This window comes from Taudactylus pleione, unplaced genomic scaffold (genome assembly GCF_031769625.1).
Source record: "Taudactylus pleione unplaced genomic scaffold, aTauple2 ptg001987l, whole genome shotgun sequence".
NCBI classification, from domain to species: domain Eukaryota; kingdom Metazoa; phylum Chordata; class Amphibia; order Anura; family Myobatrachidae; genus Taudactylus; species Taudactylus pleione.
The window spans coordinates 943,959-966,250 of record NW_028286383.1 but is presented as its reverse complement, the minus strand read 5'-3'; the positions used below and the strand labels follow the sequence as shown (position 1 = coordinate 966,250).

The following is a 22,292-nucleotide window of genomic DNA, read 5'->3' as shown; positions in this document are numbered from 1 at the left end:
GTGGGGTGATGGGCACCTGTGTTATGGTGATAGGAGAATAGTAGGAGATATATGATACATACACATCACTGTACAGTACGGTATCACTATGTGACAACACGCTGTATGAATGTGGGGTGATGGGCACCTGTGTTATAGTGATAGGAGAATAGTAGGAGATATATGATACATACACATCACTGTACAGTACGGTATCACTATGTGACAACACGCTGTATGAATGTGGGGTGATGGGCACCTGTGTTATGGTGATAGGAGAATAGTAGGAGATATATGATACATACACATCACTGTACAGTATGGTATCACTATGTGACAACACGCTGTATGAATGTGGGGTGATGGGCACCTGTGTTATGGTGATAGGAGAATAGTAGGAGATATATGATACATACACATCACTGTACAGTATGGTATCACTATGTGACAACACGCTGTATGAATGTGGGGTGATGGGCACCTGTGTTATGGTGGCAGGAGAATAGTAGGAGATATATGATACATACACATCACTGTACAGTATGGTATCACTATGTGACAACACGCTGTATGAATGTGGGGTGATGGGCACCTGTGTTATGGTGATAGGAGAATAGTAGGAGATATATGATACATACACATCACTGTACAGTAGGGTATCACTATGTGACAACACGCTGTATGAATGTGGGGTGATGGGCACCTGTGTTATGGTGATAGGAGAATAGTAGGAGATATATGATACATACACATCACTGTACAGTAGGGTATCACTATGTGACAACACGCTGTATGAATGTGGGGTGATGGGCACCTGTGTTATGGTGATAGGAGAATAGTAGGAGATATATGATACATACACATCACTGTACAGTATGGTATCACTATGTGACAACACGCTGTATGAATGTGGGGTGATGGGCACCTGTGTTATGGTGATAGGAGAATAGTAGGAGATATATGATACATACACATCACTGTACAGTACAGTATCACTATATGACAACACGCTGTATGAATGTGGGGTGATGGGCACCTGTGTTATGGTGATAGGAGAATAGTAGGAGATATATGATACATACACATCACTGTACAGTATGGTATCACTATGTGACAACACGCTGTATGAATGTGGGGTGATGGGCACCTGTGTTATGGTGGCAGGAGAATAGTAGGAGATATATGATACATACACATCACTGTACAGTATGGTATCACTATGTGACAACACGCTGTATGAATGTGGGGTGATGGGCACCTGTGTTATGGTGATAGGAGAATAGTAGGAGATATATGATACATACACATCACTGTACAGTATGGTATCACTATGTGACAACACGCTGTATGAATGTGGGGTGATGGGCACCTGTGTTATGGTGGCAGGAGAATAGTAGGAGATATATGATACATACACATCACTGTACAGTATGGTATCACTATGTGACAACACGCTGTATGAATGTGGGGTGATGGGCACCTGTGTTATGGTGATAGGAGAATAGTAGGAGATATATGATACATACACATCACTGTACAGTAGGGTATCACTATGTGACAACACGCTGTATGAATGTGGGGTGATGGGCACCTGTGTTATGGTGATAGGAGAATAGTAGGAGATATATGATACATACACATCACTGTACAGTACAGTATCACTATATGACAACACGCTGTATGAATGTGGGGTGATGGGCACCTGTGTTATGGTGATAGGAGAATAGTAGGAGATATATGATACATACACATCACTGTACAGTATGGTATCACTATGTGACAACACGCTGTATGAATGTGGGGTGATGGGCACCTGTGTTATAGTGATAGGAGAATAGTAGGAGATATATGATACATACACATCACTGTACAGTAGGGTATCACTATGTGACAACACGCTGTATGAATGTGGGGTGATGGGCACCTGTGTTATGGTGATAGGAGAATAGTAGGAGATATATGATACATACACATCACTGTACAGTAGGGTATCACTATGTGACAACACGCTGTATGAATGTGGGGTGATGGGCACCTGTGTTATGGTGATAGGAGAATAGTAGGAGATATATGATACATACACATCACTGTACAGTAGGGTATCACTATGTGACAACACGCTGTATGAATGTGGGGTGATGGGCACCTGTGTTATAGTGATAGAATAGTAGGAGATATATGATACATACACATCACTGTACAGTATGGTATCACTATGTGACAACACGCTGTATGAATGTGGGGTGATGGGCACCTGTGTTATGGTGATAGGAGAATAGTAGGAGATATATGATACATACACATCACTGTACAGTATGGTATCACTATGTGACAACACGCTGTATGAATGTGGGGTGATGGGCACCTGTGTTATAGTGATAGAATAGTAGGAGATATATGATACATACACATCACTGTACAGTATGGTATCACTATGTGACAACACGCTGTATGAATGTGAGGTGATGGGCACCTGTGTTATGGTGATAGGAGAATAGTAGGAGATATATGATACATACACATCACTGTACAGTAGGGTATCACTATGTGACAACACGCTGTATGAATGTGGGGTGATGGGCACCTGTGTTATGGTGATAGGAGAATAGTAGGAGATATATGATACATACACATCACTGTACAGTATGGTATCACTATGTGACAACACGCTGTATGAATGTGGGGTGATGGGCACCTGTGTTATGGTGGCAGGAGAATAGTAGGAGATATATGATACATACACATCACTGTACAGTATGGTATCACTATGTGACAACACGCTGTATGAATGTGGGGTGATGGGCACCTGTGTTATGGTGGCAGGAGAACGCCTGTACACTTGGTGACTGACAGTTTAACTGGGCGGGCAAGTGTAAATATACACCCAATTGTGATGTCAGACACAACACATCGGGCCACCGATTGGTCAGTGTGTATGTACTTAATCATCAGAGAGGACAGCCGATCAGCCAGAATGCCGGTCTGTCATCCTATTGTGTATTTAGTTTAGTCAGAGACCCCTATGTACTAGTCTCCACTATTGCAGTTTAAATAACACAATTTAATCTACTTTACAGATCCAAAAACATCAACAGGATACAATTTTCTGGTCCCATGGATTGGTATGTATCTGTTATCTTCTGACTTTTATCAATTAGTGATTGCAGTAATGTAGCTCTATCGCTTGTATACTTTTATCATTTTACTGTCTGTTCTTTGGAATAAATTGACCTTTGCTGTCATTTAGGCTACATTCCTCTCAAATGCAACATTTCTATTTCTGTTTTATGGAGCTTTTTAATATTACAGATTAAAATGCAAAACTTTCCATATTGTATACTGTACCATTCAACACACAGCGGGGTATATACTGTACTATCCAACACACAGCAGAGTATATACTGTACTATCCAACACACAGCAGAGTATATACTATACCATTCAAAACACAGCAGGGTATATACTGTACTATCCAACACACAGCAGAGTATATACTGTACCATCTATTGCAATGCCGGTTGTATACTGTACTATCCAGAGCCGTAACTAGACTTTTTGGTGCCCTGTGCCAGAAAGAGCATTGGCGCACCCCTCATTTTTCAAAGGGACATAATGCACCCAAAAAAGGGCCATGGCTTCATGGGGAAGGGCCAGGGAAGAGATAGGAGAGCCCAGGAGATGCTGGGTAATGAAATAAGGGGAAGCTACAAGCAAGAACGTTAATAAACAGAAATGTGACAGGCCCAAACAGCGCCCCCTGCCCTGTGGTGCCCTGTGTGATGGCACCGGCCGCACTACCCTTGCTACGGCCCTGGTACTATCCAACACACAGCATGGTGTATAGTGTACCATCCAATACACAGCAGGGTATATACTGTACTATCCAACACACAGCAGTGTATATGAGAGGTGGTGCCGTGCAGGTGTACATCTGTTCCTTACCTTGCGTCGCACCCTCTCACCTTCAGGCCCTGTGTTGAGCAGACGGTCCTGGAACTACCAAAAAGAACACGGACACAATGACCTAGGGGGAAGGAGACGAGGTGAGTACCGTCCTTCCTCACGTCGACTGACGCGCCCTACCGAACCGGGGAATAAATTCAGGTTTTAAGTGAAGATCATCATTGGCACTTTTGGCCTCAGATCCCGAATTTTCACCTATCGGTACTCACGCACCAGGTGAAGATCCGTCCTTGCACCGGGTTGCAAGGTTCACCGTCCACCCAGAAGGAAGGAAAGATAGATAGTGACAAACAAACGGTGATGAATATCTGTGTGTACTGTCTCTCCCTGTGTCCACTCCTGCTCTTCGTCCGCTCACTCACCTACAGGTCCCTGTAAGGAGATGTACAACACAGCCGTGCAGGGCCTAAACCTATGTCAAGCAACTACACATACTAAAACGGAATCACCCTCAACCTACGGTGTGTGTAGTGCGACAGATATAACAATAACTAAACTTTTGCCCTGCACGGAACACCAAACGCAGACTATGAGTATACAAAAGCAAAACACGGTACCGTCTCTTTAAATGTCTGCTACCTACCTATCCAGAGCTGGCCAGCTCCTCTTCCCAGTGACTGGGGAAACTCTACCTTATTGGTGGGAGCCGTACAGCTCTCCACCACTGCTCACACCTCTGATCGTCTATGCGAGGCTACCTATTTGGCTCAGGGCCCTGGGCCTAACGCCCAGGGTCTTACCAGTGGCTCAGGGCTTATGCCTGCCTACTGCAGGGTACTCAAGGGACTTGGGCCTACTGCCCAGAGTCCAGTCTCTATTTTGCAGCTCAGGCCTAGGGGCCTGCCTAACGGTGGGCTCTGGTACTTGCCTGGGCCTAATGCCCAGACCACTTTATGGGGCTCAGGCCTATTTGCCTGCCTATCTGTGGGGTTCACTTAGCGGTCTGGGCCTAATGCCCAGACCACCTTATATTCTGGGTGGCTCAGGCAGTTACCCATCTACTTTATTATATAGTGACCTGGGCCTAGTACCCAGGCCACTCACACCTGATTAAGGGCTAATCCTTTTAATGGGGCCTAATGCCCGCTATAGTGCCCCAGGCCTTGTGCCCATCTATTTGCGCACGGGCCTTGTGCCCGACTATGCCCCACGGGCCTAGCGCCCGACAACCCTGGTGGTCTAGGGAGGGAGTAAAAGGGTAGGCCTCACGGAGGGCCTACCTGTTACGTTGGAAGAGGCTGCGGGGAGGGGGGAACTTTGTGACGCTCTTTTACTTCCCTCCCCCGCAGTCCTCTCCGGTCCTGGCAAGTGGCGCCGCCTCTTCTTTTCTTCTTCCAGCCGGCGCCGCCTATCTTCTCTCTTGACAGCGCCGTCTTCTGGCCTCTTCCGCGGCCGCCGCCCCTGTTGCCACGCCGATCTTCTGCTCTACGGGAGGTCTTCTCTCCTCGCTATCTGCCACCGAACTGACTCTTCCCGCTCAGCGCCGTCTAATAAAAGACGGCGCGAGTGGGCGGGGCTATGACGCGGCAAGCCGCGATTGGCTCGTCGCGTCCGCCTCCTATTGGCTGCTGGCCCGTGAGCCAGGTTTGGCTCACGGCCAGCGCCAAACACCCTCCGTGCCCGACCGGCGCTGGGAGCAGGTACTCTGTCCCAGCGCTGGCTACCCGCCGCTTCTTGGCTGCCGGACGCCAAACTCCGCTGAGCTTGCGCCTGGAGCCAAGCGTCTCCCGGCGCCACAGTACCGCCGGCACTGATGAAAGGGACCAGGCGGTCCCTTCACCAGGTGCCTTCGGCGTCTGCACCGACGCTATGGACATCACTGTCCCAGCACCGGCAACGGATGTGTCCCGCAGAGGACACATCCCCTCTGCCTGTCCCTGCAACTCTGCTGATGCTGGGATCAAACACTTGATCCCAGCACAGTCTTCCACATATATACTGTACCATCTATTACAAAGCCGGTTGTATACTGTACTATCCAACACACAGCAGGGTATATACTAGGGATGAGCGGGTTCGGATTTATGAAATCTGAACTCTCCCGATCTGAGCTGGGAACAGAGTCAGGCTCGGGTTTTCCTGCCTGACTCGGACCTGAAACCGAGGCAAAACATCATCATCCCGTTGTCAGATCTCGCGGGTTTTGGATTCTATAAAAAGTCCCCACATCAGCGCCATTTTTCACTCCGGCTATGGACAGTGAAGAGGGAGGGTGGGAGTTAGGGCTGGCTGGGCTGTGTTGTGCAGTGTCCCATAAAGGCTGTAGTCCTACAGGAGTGCTGTAGTGTTGTCCAAGGGGTGCTCTGTCCATCAGAGGTGCTCCCCCCAATTGCAAAAAAAATATTTTTCTTTCTGTTTGTGCGCTGTAGCCGCACATGCATCAACTAAGTAGCAGCGCCAAGCGTGCGCCTGTGTCATAAGTCAAGGGCCGGGCGGCTCATCTGTTGAAGGGTGCCCCCAAAGTGCGCTCCATCCCAAAAAAATAAAAAAATAATTTTCTGTGTTTGTGTGCGCCTTAGCCGCACGTATAGATCAATATCACATAAATGGAGGACAACAATTTGTCTGATAAAAATAAAATAGGGAAAGATCAAAAACCACTTCCTCCTAGTGCTGAAGCTGCTGCCACTAGTCATTACATAGATGATAAAATGCCATGAATGTCATCTGCCAAGGTCGATGCCCAATGTCAGTAGATGGCATATAAAATCTCAAATTACAAAGTTCAGGGAAATTACCTTAGAAAAAACATTTAAAACGTCTAAGGAAAAAACGTACAGTTGCCAATATGCCATTTACGACACGGTGTGGCAAGGAACGGCTAAGGTCTTTCCCTATGTTCATGACTAGTGGTTCAGCTTCACATGACGATGGAAGCCCTCCTCCCACTAAAAAAATCAAAAGAGTTAAGCTGGCAAAAGCACAGCGAAGAACTGTGCATTCTAAGAAGATATCACAAATCCCCAAGGAGAGTCCAAGTGTGGTGGTGGTTGCGATGCCTGACCTTCCAGCACTGGATGGGAAGAGGTGGCTCTTTCCACCATTTGCACGCCCCCTGCAAGTGCTGAAAGGAGCACCCACAGTCCACTTGCTGATATGCAAATTGAAGATGTAACTGTTGAAGTACAACAGGTTGAGGATACTGGTGTAGCTGGCGCTGAGGAGGAAGTTGGCGAGGAGGATTCTGATGGTGATGTGGTTTGTTTACATCAGGCTCCGGGGGAGACAGTTGTTGTCCGTGGGATGAAAAAGCCCATCACGGTCATGCCTGGGCAGAAGACCAAACATTCCACCTCTTTTGTCTGGAAATATTTCTATCCAAATCCGGACAACAACTGTCTTGCCATATGTAAAGGTGGAATAAGTAGGGGTAGTGACGTTAACCATCTAGGAACATCCTCCCTTATACGTCACCTGCAGTGCATTCATAAAAAGTTACTGTCAAGTTCAGAAACTTTGGCTAAGACCGTAAGCAGTCCAGGGACACCTAAATCCCTTTGTCCTGTTGTATCCAGGTGCCTGCAAACCACACAGTCAACTCCATCCTCATCAATTTCGTCCTCAGTCAGGATCGGAAGTAGTCCTGCAGGCCATGTCACTGGCATGACTGACTCCTCTCCTATCTGAGATTCCTCCGGAGGATCCTGCATTGCTATGCCTACTGCTGCTGTTGCTGCTGGGAGTCATTCATCATCCCAGAGAGGAAGTAGGAACACCACTACTTTTACTAAACAATTGACGCTCCAACAGTCCTTAGCGAGGAGGATGAAGTACGACAGCAGTCATCCTGTAGCAAAGCGTATAACTGAGGCCTTGACTGCTATGTTGGTGTTAGACGTGCGTCCGGTATCCGCCATTAGTGTAGAGGGATTTAGACAATTGATGGAGGTAGTGTGTCCCCGGTACAAAATCCCGTCTAGATTCCACTTCACTAGGCAGGCGATACAGAGAATACAGAGATGTCAGAAAAAGTGTCCCTAGTGTCCTAAAAAATCCGGTTGTACCCAATGTCCACTTAACCACAGACATATAGACAAGTGGAACAGAGCAAATTAAGGACTGGGTAGATGTATCGCCTTATGCAGCAACAACAGCAGTGTCACCATTAGCAGCAGCTCAGAAATGCCAGCTCATTCCAAGGCAGGCTATGCTGTGTATAACCGGTTTCAGTAAGAGGCACACCACCGACAACCTCTTAGAGAAACTGAGGGAAATTATCGCCCAATGGATTACCCCACTTAGACTCTCCTGGGGATTTGTGATATCGGACAACACCACCAATATTGTGCGGGCATTACATCTGGGCAAATTCCAGCACGTCCCATGTTTTGCTCACAAAATAAATTTGGTGGTGCAGAATTTTCTGAAATACAACAAGGACTTGCAGGAGACACTTTGGGTGGCCCGAAAATTTTCTGGCCACTTTCACCATTCAGAAACTGTGTGCCGAAGACTGGAGCTCGAGCAAACAGTCTTTAACCTGCCCTGCCATCACCTGAAGCAAGAGGTTGTGACACGGTGGAACTCAAACCTCTATATGCTTCAGAGGATGGAGAAGCAGCAAAAGGCCATTCAAGCCTATACATCAACCTATGACATAGGCAAAGGAGGAGGTTTGCACCTGACTCAAGCGCAGTGGAGAATGATTTCCGTGTTGTGCAAGGTTCTCCAGCCCTTCGAACTTGCCCCACGTGAAGTCAGTTCAGACACTGCCAGCTTGAGTCAGGTCATTCCCCTCATCAGGCTTTTGCAGAAGCAGCTGGAGAGAGTGAAGAAGGAGCTAAGACGGAGCGATTCCGCTCAACATGTGGGACTTGTATGAAGCCCTTCATTCTCTTTGCCAGGTTTCGAGGGTGGTCATTCTGTTGAAAACAGGCCACTAAATTTAGGCCACCGTGCTCGATCCTAGATTTAAAGCCTATGTGGTGTCTCTCTTTCCAGCTGACACAAGCCTGCAGAGGTGTAAAGACCTGCTGGTGAAAACTCTGTCAGATGAAGCGGAACGTGACATGTCAACAGCTCCTTCTTCATTTTCTCCCGCAACTGGGGCTGCCAGGAAAAAACTTAGGTATCCTAAGCAACCCGCTGGCCGTGATGCAGGGCAGGCAGGACCAAGTTTGGACATCTGGTCCGGACTGAAGGACCTGCCAACAATTTCTGACATGTCTACTGTCACTGTGTATGATACTGTCACCATAGACAGAATGGTGGAGGATTACATCGGTGACAGCATCCAAGTAGGCATGTCAGACAGTCCATACCTGTACTGGCAGGAAAAAGAGGCAATTTGGAGACCCCTGTACAAACTAGCTCTATTTTACCTAAGTTGCCCCCCCTCCAGTGTGTACTCCGAAAGAGTGTTTAGTGCAGCCGGGGACAAATTAATACTCTGAAGATGAGGATGTACACAACACTGAAGAGGGTGAGGAATCGGTGGATGAGGAGGATGAGGACGACATCTTGCTTCCGTAGAGCCAGGGACAGATTAATTGCCAGCTTGTATTGTGGGGGCCCAAACGAACCAATCATTTCAGCCACAGTTGTGTGGCAGACCCTGGCGCTGAAATGATTGGTTTGTTAAAGTGTGCATGTCCTGTTTATACAACATAAGGGTGGGTGGGAGGGCCCAAGGACAATTCCATCTTGCACCTCTTTTTTTTCTTTGCATTATGTACAGTTTGGGGCCTAGTTTTTCAAACTGCCATCCTGCCTGCCACTGCAGTGCCACTCCTAGATGGGCCACGTGTTTGTGCCGCCCACTCGTGTCGCTTAGCATAGTCATCCAGCTACCTCGGTGCAACCTTTTGGACATAAAAACACTATTGTGAGGTGTGAGGTGTTCAGAATAGACTGGAAATGAGTGGAAATTAATGTTATTGAGGTTAATAACAGCATAGGAGCAGAAAAACCCACAAATTCTTCGATTTTAGCTGTTTTTATGCTTTTTTCCAAAAAATACAGATCCAAAACACAAAACCCAGAACCCAAAACACGGAAGGGTGGTTTTGGCAAAACCAATCCAGATCCAAAACACGAAGAAAGATCCAGATCCAAAACCAAAACACGAAAAGTGGCCGATGCACACCCCTAGTATATATTGTCCCATCCAACACACAGAAGTGTATATACAGGGCATGATTCAGACCCGCTCGCAAGCGCTACTCCTCAGTGTATGTATCAGTGGAGACACAACTATTAGGAATTGTTTTCATAACTTGTGTGCGCTCTCTGCCTCTTCCATTTGGGTATATACTGTACCATCCAGCAAACAGCAGTGTATATACTGTACCATCCAGCAAACAGCAGTGTATATACTGTACCATCCAGCAAACAGCAGTGTATATACTGTACCATCCAGCACACAGCAGTGTATATACTGTACCCACCACACAGCAGTGTATATACTGTACCATCCAGCACACAGCAGTGTATATACTGTACCATCCAACACACAGCAGTGTATATACTGTACCATCCAGCAGTGTATATACTGTACCATCCAACACACAGCAGTGTATATACTGTACCATCCAACACACAGCAGTGTATATACTGTACCCACCACACAGCAGTGTATATACTGTACCATCCAGCAGTGTATATACTGTACCATCCACCACACAGCAGTGTATATACTGTACCATCCAGCAGTGTATATACTGTACCATCCACCACACAGCAGTGTATATACTGTACCATCCAGCAGTGTATATACTGTACCATCCAACACACAGCAGTGTATATACTGTACCCACCATCCAGCAGTGTATATACTGTACCATCCAACACACAGCAGTGTATATACTGTACCCACCACACAGCAGTGTATATACTGTACCATCCAACACACAGCAGTGTATATACTGTACCATCCAACACACAGCAGTGTATATACTGTACCCACCACACAGCAGTGTATATACTGTACCATCCAGCAGTGTATATACTGTACCATCCAACACACAGCAGTGTATATACTGTACCATCCAACACACAGCAGTGTATATACTGTACCATCCAGCAGTGTATATACTGTACCATCCAACACACAGCAGTGTATATACTGTACCCACCACACAGCAGTGTATATACTGTACCATCCAACACACAGCAGTGTATATACTGTACCATCCAGCAAACAGCAGTGTATATACTGTACCCACCACACAGCAGTGTATATACTGTACCATCCAACACACAGCAGTGTATATACTGTACCATCCAGCACACAGCAGTGTATATACTGTACCATCCAACACACAGCAGTGTATATACTGTACCATCCAACACACAGCAGTGTATATACTGTACCATCCAGCACACCGCAGTGTATATACTGTACCATCCAACACACAGCAGTGTATATACTGTACCATCCAACACACAGCAGTGTATATACTGTACCCACCACACAGCAGTGTATATACTGTACCATCCAGCAGTGTATATACTGTACCATCCAACACACAGCAGTGTATATACTGTACCATCCAACACACAGCAGTGTATATACTGTACCATCCAGCAGTGTATATACTGTACCATCCAACACACAGCAGTGTATATACTGTACCCACCACACAGCAGTGTATATACTGTACCATCCAACACACAGCAGTGTATATACTGTACCATCCAACACACAGCAGTGTATATACTGTACCATCCAACACACAGCAGTGTATATACTGTACCCACCACACAGCAGTGTATATACTGTACCATCCAGCAGTGTATATACTGTACCATCCAACACACAGCAGTGTATATACTGTACCATCCAACACACAGCAGTGTATATACTGTACCATCCAGCAGTGTATATACTGTACCATCCAACACACAGCAGTGTATATACTGTACCCACCACACAGCAGTGTATATACTGTACCATCCAACACACAGCAGTGTATATACTGTACCATCCAGCAAACAGCAGTGTATATACTGTACCCACCACACAGCAGTGTATATACTGTACCATCCAACACACAGCAGTGTATATACTGTACCATCCAGCACACAGCAGTGTATATACTGTACCATCCAACACACAGCAGTGTATATACTGTACCATCCAACACACAGCAGTGTATATACTGTACCATCCAGCACACCGCAGTGTATATACTGTACCATCCAACACACAGCAGTGTATATACTGTACCCACCACCACACAGCAGTGTTTATACTGTACCCACCACACAGCAGTTTCTATAGTGTACCATCCAACACACAGCAGTGTATATACTGTACCATCCAACACACAGCAGGCTGTATACTGTTCCATCCAACACACAGCAGGGTGTATACTGTACCCACCACACAGCAGTGTATATACTGTACCATTCTACACACAGCAGTGTATATACTGTACCCACCACACAGCAGTGTATATACTGTACCATCCAGCACACAGCAGTGTATATACCGTACCATCCAGCAAACAGCAGTGTATATACTGTACCATCCAGGACACAGCATGGTGTATACTGTACCATCCAACACACAGCAGTGTATATACTGTACCATCCAGCACACAGCATGGTGTATACTGTACCATCCAACACACAGCAGTGTATATACTGTACCATCCAGCAAACAGCAGTGTCTATACTGTACCATCCAGCAAACAGCAGTGTCTATACTGTACCATCCAACACACAGCAGTGTATATACTGTACCCACCACACAGCAGTGTATATACTGTACCCTCCAACACACAGCAGTGAATATACTGTACCATCCAGCAAACAGCAGTGTATATACTGTACCCACCACACAGCAGTGTATATACTGTACCATCCAACACACAGCAGTGTATATACTGTACCATCCAACACACAGCAGTATATATACTGTACCATCCAGCAAACAGCAGTGTATATACTGTACCCACCACACAGCAGTGTATATACTGTACCATCCTACACACAGCAGGCTGTATACTGTACCATCCAACACAATGCAGGCTGTATACTGTTCCATCCAACACACAGCAGGGTGTATACTGTACCATCCAACACACAGCAGGGTCTATACTGTACCATCCAACACACAGCAGGGTATATACTGTACCATCCAACACACAGCAGGGTATATACTGTACCATCCAACACACAGCAGGGTATATACTGTACCATCCAACACACAGCAGTGTCTATACTGTACCATCCTACACACAGCAGGGTCTATACTATACCATCCAACACACAGCAGGATATATACTGTACCATCCAACACACAGCAGTGTATATACTGTACCATCCAACACACAGCAGGCTGTATACTGTACCATCCAACACAATGCAGGCTGTATACTGTTCCATCCAACACACAGCAGGGTGTATACTGTACCCACCACACAGCAGTGTATATACTGTACCATTCTACACACAGCAGTGTATATACTGTACCCACCACACAGCAGTGTATATACTGTACCATCCAACACACTGCAGTGTATATACTGTACCATCCAGCACACAGCAGTGTATATACTGTACCATCCAGCAAACAGCAGTGTCTATACTGTACCATCCACCACACAGCAGTGTATATACTGTACCCTCCAACACACAGCAGTGAATATACTGTACCATCCAGCAAACAGCAGTGTATATACTGTACCCACCACACAGCAGTGTATATACTGTACCATCCAACACACAGCAGTGTATATACTGTACCATCCAGCAAACAGCAGTGTATATACTGTACCATCCAGCACACCGCAGTGTATATACTGTACCCACCACACAGCAGTGTATATACTGTACCCACCACACAGCAGTGTATATACTGTACCATCCAGCACACCGCAGTGTATATACTGTACCCACCACACAGCAGTGTATATACTGTACGCACCACACAGCAGTGTATATACTGTACCCACCACACAGCAGTGTATATACTGTACCATCCAACACACAGCAGGCTGTATACTGTACCATCCAACACAATGCAGGCTGTTTACTGTTCCATCCAACACACAGCAGGGTGTATACTGTACCATCCAACACACAGCAGGGTGTATACTGTACCATCCAACACACAGCAGGGTCTATACTATACCATCCAACACACAGCAGGGTATATACTGTACCATCCAACACACAGCAGGGTATATACTGTACCATCCAACACACAACAGGGTATATACTGTACCATCCAACACACAGCAGTGTATATACTGTACCATCCTACACACAGCAGGGTCTATACTATACCATCCAACACACAGCAGGGTATATACTGTACCATCCAACACACAGCAGTGTATATACTGTACCCACCACACAGCAGTGTATATACTGTACCATCCAGCACACAGCAGTGTATATACTGTACCATCCAACACACAGCAGTGTATATACTGTACCATCCAACACACAGCTGAAGTCCCTCTGACTATGGGCCGTATTCAATTTGAGGTGAAAATCCATTTTCGCCTGTTTTGATTTTACTCCGTATTCAATTTGAAAGACTTTCCGCCTAGGCAGAAAGGCATTGCAATGTAATAGGCAGAAAGGCAATGCTATGTAATAGGCAGAAAGGCATTGCAATGTAATAGGCAGAAAGGCAATGCTATGTAATAGGCAGAAAGGCATTGCAATGTAATAGGCAGAAAGGCAATGCTATGTAATAGGCAGAAAGGCATTGCAATGTAATAGGCAGAAAGGCAATGCTATGTAATAGGCAGAAAGGCATTGCAATGTAATAGGCAGAAAGGCAATGCTATGTAATAGGCAGAAAGGCAATGCTATGTAATAGGCAGAAAGGCAATGCTATGTAATAGGCAGAAAGGCATTGCAATGTAATAGGCAGAAAGGCAATGCAATGTAATAGGCAGAAAGGCAATGCAATGTAATAGGCAGAAAGGCAATGCTATGTAATAGGCAGAAAGGCATTGCAATGTAATAGGCAGAAAGGCAATGCTATGTAATAGGCAGAAAGGCATTGCAATGTAATAGGCAGAAAGGCAATGCTATGTAATAGGCAGAAAGGCAATGCTATGTAATAGGCAGAAAGGCAATGCAATGTAATAGGCAGAAAGGCAATGCTATGTAATAGGCAGAAAGGCAATGCAATGTAATAGGCAGAAAGGCAATGCAATGTAATAGGCAGAAAGGCAATGTAATAGGCAGAAAGGCAATGCAATGTAATAGGCAGAAAGGCAATGCAATGTAATAGGCAGAAAGGCAATGTAATAGGCAGAAAGGCAATGCAATGTAATAGGCAGAAAGGCATTGCAATGTAATAGGCAGAAAGGCAATGCTATGTAATAGGCAGAAAGGCAATGCAATGTAATAGGCAGAAAGGCAATGCAATGTAATAGGCAGAAAGGCAATGCTATGTAATAGGCAGAAAGGCAATGCTATGTAATAGGCAGAAAGGCAATGCAATGTAATAGGCAGAAAGGCAATGCTATGTAATAGGCAGAAAGGCAATGCAATGTAATAGGCAGAAAGGCAATGCAATGTAATAGGCAGAAAGGCAATGTAATAGGCAGAAAGGCAATGCAATGTAATAGGCAGAAAGGCAATGCAATGTAATAGGCAGAAAGGCATTGCAATGTAATAGGCAGAAAGGCAATGCTATGTAATAGGCAGAAAGGCAATGCAATGTAATAGGCAGAAAGGCAATGCAATGTAATAGGCAGAAAGGCAATGCTATGTAATAGGCAGAAAGGCAATGCTATGTAATAGGCAGAAAGGCAATGCAATGTAATAGGCAGAAAGGCAAAGTTATGTAATAGGCAGAAAGGCAATGCGATGTAATAGGCAGAAAGGCAATGCAATGTAATAGGCAGAAAGGCAATGTAATAGGCAGAAAGGCAATGCAATGTAATAGGCAGAAAGGCAATGCAATGTAATAGGCAGAAAGGCAATGTAATAGGCAGAAATGCAATGCAATAGGCAGAAAGGCAATGCTATGTAATAGGCAGAAAGGCAATGCTATGTAATAGGCAGAAAAGCAATGCAATGTAATAGGCAGAAAGGCAATGCTATGTAATAGGCAGAAAGGCAATGCAATGTAATAGGCAGAAAGGCAATGCTATGTAATAGGCAGAAAGGCAATGCTATGTAATAGGCAGAAAGGCAATGCAATGTAATAGGCAGAAAGGCAATGTAATAGGCAGAAAGGCAATGCAATGTAATAGGCAGAAAGGCAATGTAATAGGCAGAAAGGCAATGCAATAGGCAGAAAGGCAATGCAATGCAATAGGCAGAAAGGCAATGCAATGCAATAGACAGAAAGGCAATGCTATGTAATAGGCAGAAAGGCAATGCAATGTAATAGGCAGAAAGGCAATGCAATGTAATAGGCAGAAGGGCAATGCAATGTAATAGGCAGAAAGGCAATACAATGTAATAGGCAGAAAGGTAATGCAATGTAATAGGCAGAAAGGCAATGCTATGTAATAGGCAGAAAGGCAATGTAATTGGCAGAAAGGCAATGCAATGTAATAGGCAGAAAGGCAATGCAATGTAATAGGCAGAAAGGCAATGTAATTGGCAGAAAGGCAATGCAATGTAATAGGCAGAAAGGCAATGTAATTGGCAGAAAGGCAATGCAATGTAATAGGCAGAAAGGCAATGCAATGTAATAGGCAGAAAGGCAATGCAATGTAATAGGCAGAAAGGCAATGCAATGTAATAGGCAGAAAGGCAATGCAATGTAATAGGCAGAAAGGCAATGCTATGTAATAGGCAGAAAGGCAATGTAATAGGCAGAAAGGCAATGTAATAGGCAGAAAGGCAATGCAATGTAATAGGCAGAAAGGCAATGTAATAGGCAGAAAGGCAATACAATGTAATAGGCAGAAAGGCAATGCTATGTAATAGGCAGAAAAGTGTCGCCTATGAATGGGAGGTGGAAAAAAATTGGCAAATTGGGGTTTTGGGATGCAACATTGTGGGAACCCCCGTGCAGCCTTCTGACAGTCCCCCAAAGGTAAACTGTCAAAAAAAATTATTATTTTTTTAAAAAAACACAGAACACCCCAAAAAATGACTTTGAATTTGGGGGCGTAAAAAAAATGTTGGGGGACAAAGTTAAAAACTAGCGAACTTGACTCTGGGGGGGTCCCCAAATATGCCCCAGGTGTTTTTTGGATTGCAGGTGCTTGCAGCAGGTGGATTTTTAAAAAAAAAATTTAACTTTACTTTAGCAACTTTTAAATTTGCTGGAATTAGTTATTTTCTGGAAAATCCTGAATACTATTCTGCACCACATATAGAAAAACGCTATTTAGCAGCTATTGAGCCCATTTAAAAGCCCCAAATACCTTCAGCAAGCCAAATCGGGGGGTACCATAGCTAACCCCCATGTCAGAGCATCTTTTGGGGGTGTCAGGCTGATTTCCCCAAATCTGACAATACTTTCCGCCTGTTCAAGTTTCCCCAGGTCCCGTTTTCGCACACTTTCAAATTGAATACAGGGTGAAGCGGGCACGCACGCGATACTTTTCCGCCTACAAAACAGGCAAAGTAGGCGAAAAGTCCGAGCCGCGGAAACGTATCGCGGCTCGGCTCAAATTGAATACGGCTCCATGTTTCCAGTCTTTGTTCCCCATGATCTGTAAACAAATAAAATGTATTATTCTTTGAAGTACTTGGTGATCTGCAAAGGGAATTTGCTGTCAGGGGTTGTATTTCTGCATGTTAATATTTGGTCATTTTTACTCGCTCTTGAAAAATTATCAATGTTTTCAGTTCTGTAATTGCAAATAATATGTATGGCTAATGGAATTGGCCCAGATATTTAAATATTACTGTTAATTAATATGACAATGACAACCCTACCTGAATTAACTTTTACATGATTTTCTTCATTTTAGTTTAAACTTTAAATAAATGTTTTTATTATCTTATTGCTGTTCTCCCAGTGCAGAATCAGTCATTACACCACCAACTGCCAGGTCTCTTTGCAAGTCATTACACCACCAACTGCCAGGTCTCTTTGCAAGTCATTACACCACCAACTGCCAGGTCTCTTTGCAAGTCATTACACCACCAACTGCCAGGTCTCTTTGTAAGTCATTACACCACCAACTGCCAGGTCTCTTTGTAAGTCATTACACCACCAACTGCCAGGTCTCTTTGTAAGTCATTACGCCACCAACTGCCAGGTCTCTTTGTAAGTCATTACGCCACCAACTGCCAGGTCTCTTTGTAAGTCATTACACCACCAGCTGCCAGACCTCTTTGGAAGTCCTTACACCAGAAAAAACTGCTCCAGCACTGTATACACCCTATGGGTTGCTTTTTAATAAGCTCACAGCTGCAGAATCCCTCTGAGTTTGTGCTGCTAAGCAGAAATAAAAATTCCTAAACTAAACAATATATATGGATTCTGCGCTTCTACATAAATATGGATTGCAATATGGCAGAAAATCAAAAAGGTCAAAAACTCGGATCTTAAACAATGTACATTTAATGAGAAGTAGAATTAAACTAAAAAACTCCAATAAATGACACATATAACATGAGAATGAATATAGACATGTGATATCAGACATCATACATATAAATAAGGACTTGTAGTAGCCTTATCTCCAGCACCTGCTGCAAATGTTATAACTGCATAGCTTTGTGTGTATAATAATGACTGAGACTTAGTGAATTGTCTCTGTGTGAGAGTAGATCGTCAGCTTTTGGCACCTTGGTTTAGGAAAAAAACTGTGTCACCTGCAGCTGAGGATCCTGCTAAGGATATATCTATCTGTTTCCAGGGTAGTATCAGGAATGTCACAGTGTGTGGTGAGTCAGCCGCTGTTATTGTCTTACCTGGTCCTGTATGAGATCACAGGTCCCAGCGCTCCTGCTGCACGCTATGGCTGCTGTGTGCACACTGTCCTGCGGTCTAGTAATCTAGGTAGCCGCTCACTTGCGCTGGCTATAGGTGAGTAAATGAGATCAAAGGTCCCAGCGCTCCTGCTGCACGCTACGGCTGCTGTGTGCACAGTCCTGCGGTCTAGTAATCTAGGTAGCCGCTCACTTGCACTGGCTATAGGTGAGTAAATGAGATCAAAGGTCCCAGCGCTCCTGCTGCACACTACGGCTGCTGTGTGCACACTGTCCTGTGGTCTAGTAATCGAGGTAGCCGCTCACTTGCGCTGGCTATAGGTGATTAAATGAGATCACAGGTCCCAGCGCTCCTGCTGCACGCTACGGCTGCTGTGCGCACTGTCCTGCAGTCTAGTAATCGAGGTAGCCGCTCACTTGCGCTGGCTATAGGTGAGTAAATGAGATCACAGGTCCCAGCGCTCCTGCTGCACGCTACAGCTGCTGTGCGCACAGTCCTGCGGTCTAGTAATCTAGGTAGCCGCTCACTTGCGCTGGCTATAGGTGAGTAAATGAGATCACAGGTCCCAGCGCTCCTGCTGCACGCTACAGCTGCTGTGCGCACTGTCCTGCGGTCTAGTAATCGAGGTAGCCACTCACTTGCACTGGCTATAGGTGAGTAAATGAGATCACAGGTCCCAGCGCTCCTGCTGCACGCTACGGCTGCTGTGCGCACTGTCCTGCGGTCTAGTAATCGAGGTAGCTGCTCACTTGCGCTGGCTATAGGTGAGTAAATGAGATCACAGGTCCCAGCACTCCTGCTGCACGCTACAGCTGCTGTGTGCACAGTCCTGCGGTCTAGTAATCTAGGTAGCCGCTCACTTGCGCTGGCTATAGGTGAGTAAATGAGATCACAGGTCCCAGCGCTCCTGCTGCACGCTACAGCTGCTGTGCGCACTGTCCTGCGGTCTAGTAATCGAGGTAGCCGCTCACTTGCACTGGCTATAGGTGAGTAAATGAGATCACAGGTCCCAGCGCTCCTGCTGCACGCTATGGCTGCTGTGTGCGCACTGTCCTGCGGTCTAGTAATCTAGGTAGCCGCTCACTTGCGCTGGCTATAGGTGAGTAAATGAGATCACAGGTCCCAGCGCTCCTGCTGCACGCTACAGCTGCTGTGCGCACTGTCCTGCGGTCTAGTAATCGAGGTAGCCGCTCACTTGCGCTGGCTATAGGTGAGTAAATGAGATCACAGGTCCCAGCACTCCTGCTGAACGCTACAGCTGCTGTGCGCACTGTCCTGCGGTCTAGTAATCGAGGTAGCCGCTCACTTGCGCTGGCTATAGGTGAGTAAATGAGATCACAGGTCCCAGCGCTCCTGCTGCACGCTATGGCTGCTGTGTGCACAGTCCTGTGGTCTAGTAATCTAGGTAGCCGCTCACTTGCGCTGGCTATAGGTGAGTAAATGAGATCACAGGTCCCAGCGCTCCTGCTGCATGCTATGGCTGCTGTGCGCACTGTCCTGCGGTCTAGTAATCGAGGTAGCCGCTCACTTGCGCTGGCTATAGGTGAGTAAATGAGATCACAGGTCCCAGCACTCCTGCTGCACGCTACAGCTGCTGTGTGCACAGTCCTGCGGTCTAGTAATCAAGGTAGCCGCTCACTTGCGCTGGCTATAGGTGAGTAAATGAGATCACAGGTCCCAGCGCTCCTGCTGCACGCTATGGCTGCTGTGTGCACAGTCCTGCGGTCTAGTAATCAAGGTAGCCGCTCACTTGCGCTGGCTATAGGTGAGTAAATGAGATCACAGGTCCCAGCACTCCTGCTGCACGCTACGGCTGCTGTGCGCACAGTCCTGCGGTCTAGTAATCAAGGTAGCCGCTCACTTGCGCTGGCTATAGGTGAGTAAATGAGATCACAGGTCCCAGCGCTCCTGCTGCACGCTACAGCTGCTGTGTGCACAGTCCTGCGGTCTAGTAATCGAGGTAGCCGCTCACTTGCGCTGGCTATAGGTGAGTAAATGAAATCCGGATCAGGTAGCCAATATGAGCCAGTTAGACAGTAAGCGGTGCAGGAGTCCTTATAGCGGCTGGCACAATGGGAATCCAAAACAGCGTGACAAATGCTTATTCAGCAGGTCAGTCCTTCAGGATGTCAGCTTATATGGGGTATATTCTCTGACATGTTTTGCCACCATGGAGGCTTTTTCAAAGAGTAATGGTTTACCCCACCATTTGCCTTTATATAGCCAGTTTTGTATCCTTATAGGTTCTCATCATTACAAACTAGGGGTGAGCGGGTTTGGATTTCTGAAATCCGAACCCCCCCGAGCCACCCCGATCCGAGTCCGATCCGAGTCAGGCTCGACTTTTCCCGCCTGACTCGGATCTGAAATCGAGGCAAAACGTCATCATCCCGCCTTCCGAGTCTCGCTGGTTTTGGATCCTATATAAGGTACCCGCGTCGGTGCCATTTTCTCACTCGGCTGTGGACAGTGAAGAGGGAGGGTGGGAGTTAGGGCTGGCTGGGCTGTGTAGTGTAGTGTAGTGCAGAGTAGTGTTGTGCTGTGCTGTGCTGCGTTGTGCTGCTGTTGTCCACTACTTCAAAGTCCATAGGGGCTGGCTGTGTTGTGCTGTGCTGCTGTTGTTAATAGGGGCTGTGTCCACTACTTCAAAGTCCATAGGGGCTGGCTGGACTGTGTTGTGCAGTCAGTTCTCCATAGGGGCTGTGTACACTCCAAAGTCCTGTGCAGTGTCCCAGTCCTAAAGGGGTGCTGTAGTGTTGTCCAGGGGGTGCTCTGTCCATCAGGGGTGCTCCCCCCAAGTGCTAAAAAAATAATATTTTTTGTGTGTTTGTGAATTGTGTGCGCAGTAGCCGCACGTGCATCAACAAAGTAGTGCCAAGCGTGCGCCTGTGTCATAAGTAAAGGGCCGGCTGGCTTGACCGTTAAAGGGTGCTGTAACCCCCAAAGTACACTCCAGTCCAAACCAAAAAATAAATATTTTCTGTGTTTGTGAATTGTGTGCGCAGTAGACGCACGTGCATCAACAAAGTAGTGCCAAGCGTGCGCCTGTGTAATAAGTAAAGGGCCGGCTGGCTTGATCGTTAAAGGGTGCTGTAACCCCCAAAGTACTCTCCAGTCCAAACTAAAAAAAAAATTATTTTCTGTGTTTGTGAATTGTGTGCGCAGTAGCCGCACGTGCATCAGAAAGTAGTGCCAAGCGTGCGCCTGTGTCATAAGTAAAGGGCCGGCTGGCTTGACCGTTAAAGGGTGCTGTAACCCCCAAAGTACACTCCAGTCCAAACCAAAAAAATATATATTTTCTATGTTTGTGAATTGTGTGCGCAGTAGCCGCACGTACATCAACAAAGTAGTGCCAAGCGTGCGCCTGTGTCATAAGTAAAGGGCCGGCTGGCTTGACCGTTAAAGGGTGCTGTAACCCCCAAAGTACACTCCAGTCCAAACTAAAAAAAAAATTATTTTCTGTGTTTGTGAATTGTGTGCGCAGTAGCCGCACGTGCATCAGAAAGTAGTGCCAAGCATGCGCCTGTGTCATAAG

The 22,292-nt window shown here is 46.1% G+C and overlaps 1 protein-coding gene across 1 annotated transcript in view; it reads left to right on the top strand.

Annotated features, from left to right (window-relative positions):
* The window catches only part of LOC148435881 (cytochrome P450 4B1-like), a 351,835-nt gene that overhangs the window by 110,591 nt on the left and 218,952 nt on the right, over positions 1-22,292 (top strand). Inside the window, exon 3 of the mRNA XM_088465383.1 lies at positions 3,057-3,101. Within this exon, the coding sequence (XP_088321509.1) occupies positions 3,057-3,101 (45 nt within the window). The remainder of the gene's footprint in view (positions 1-3,056; positions 3,102-22,292) is intronic.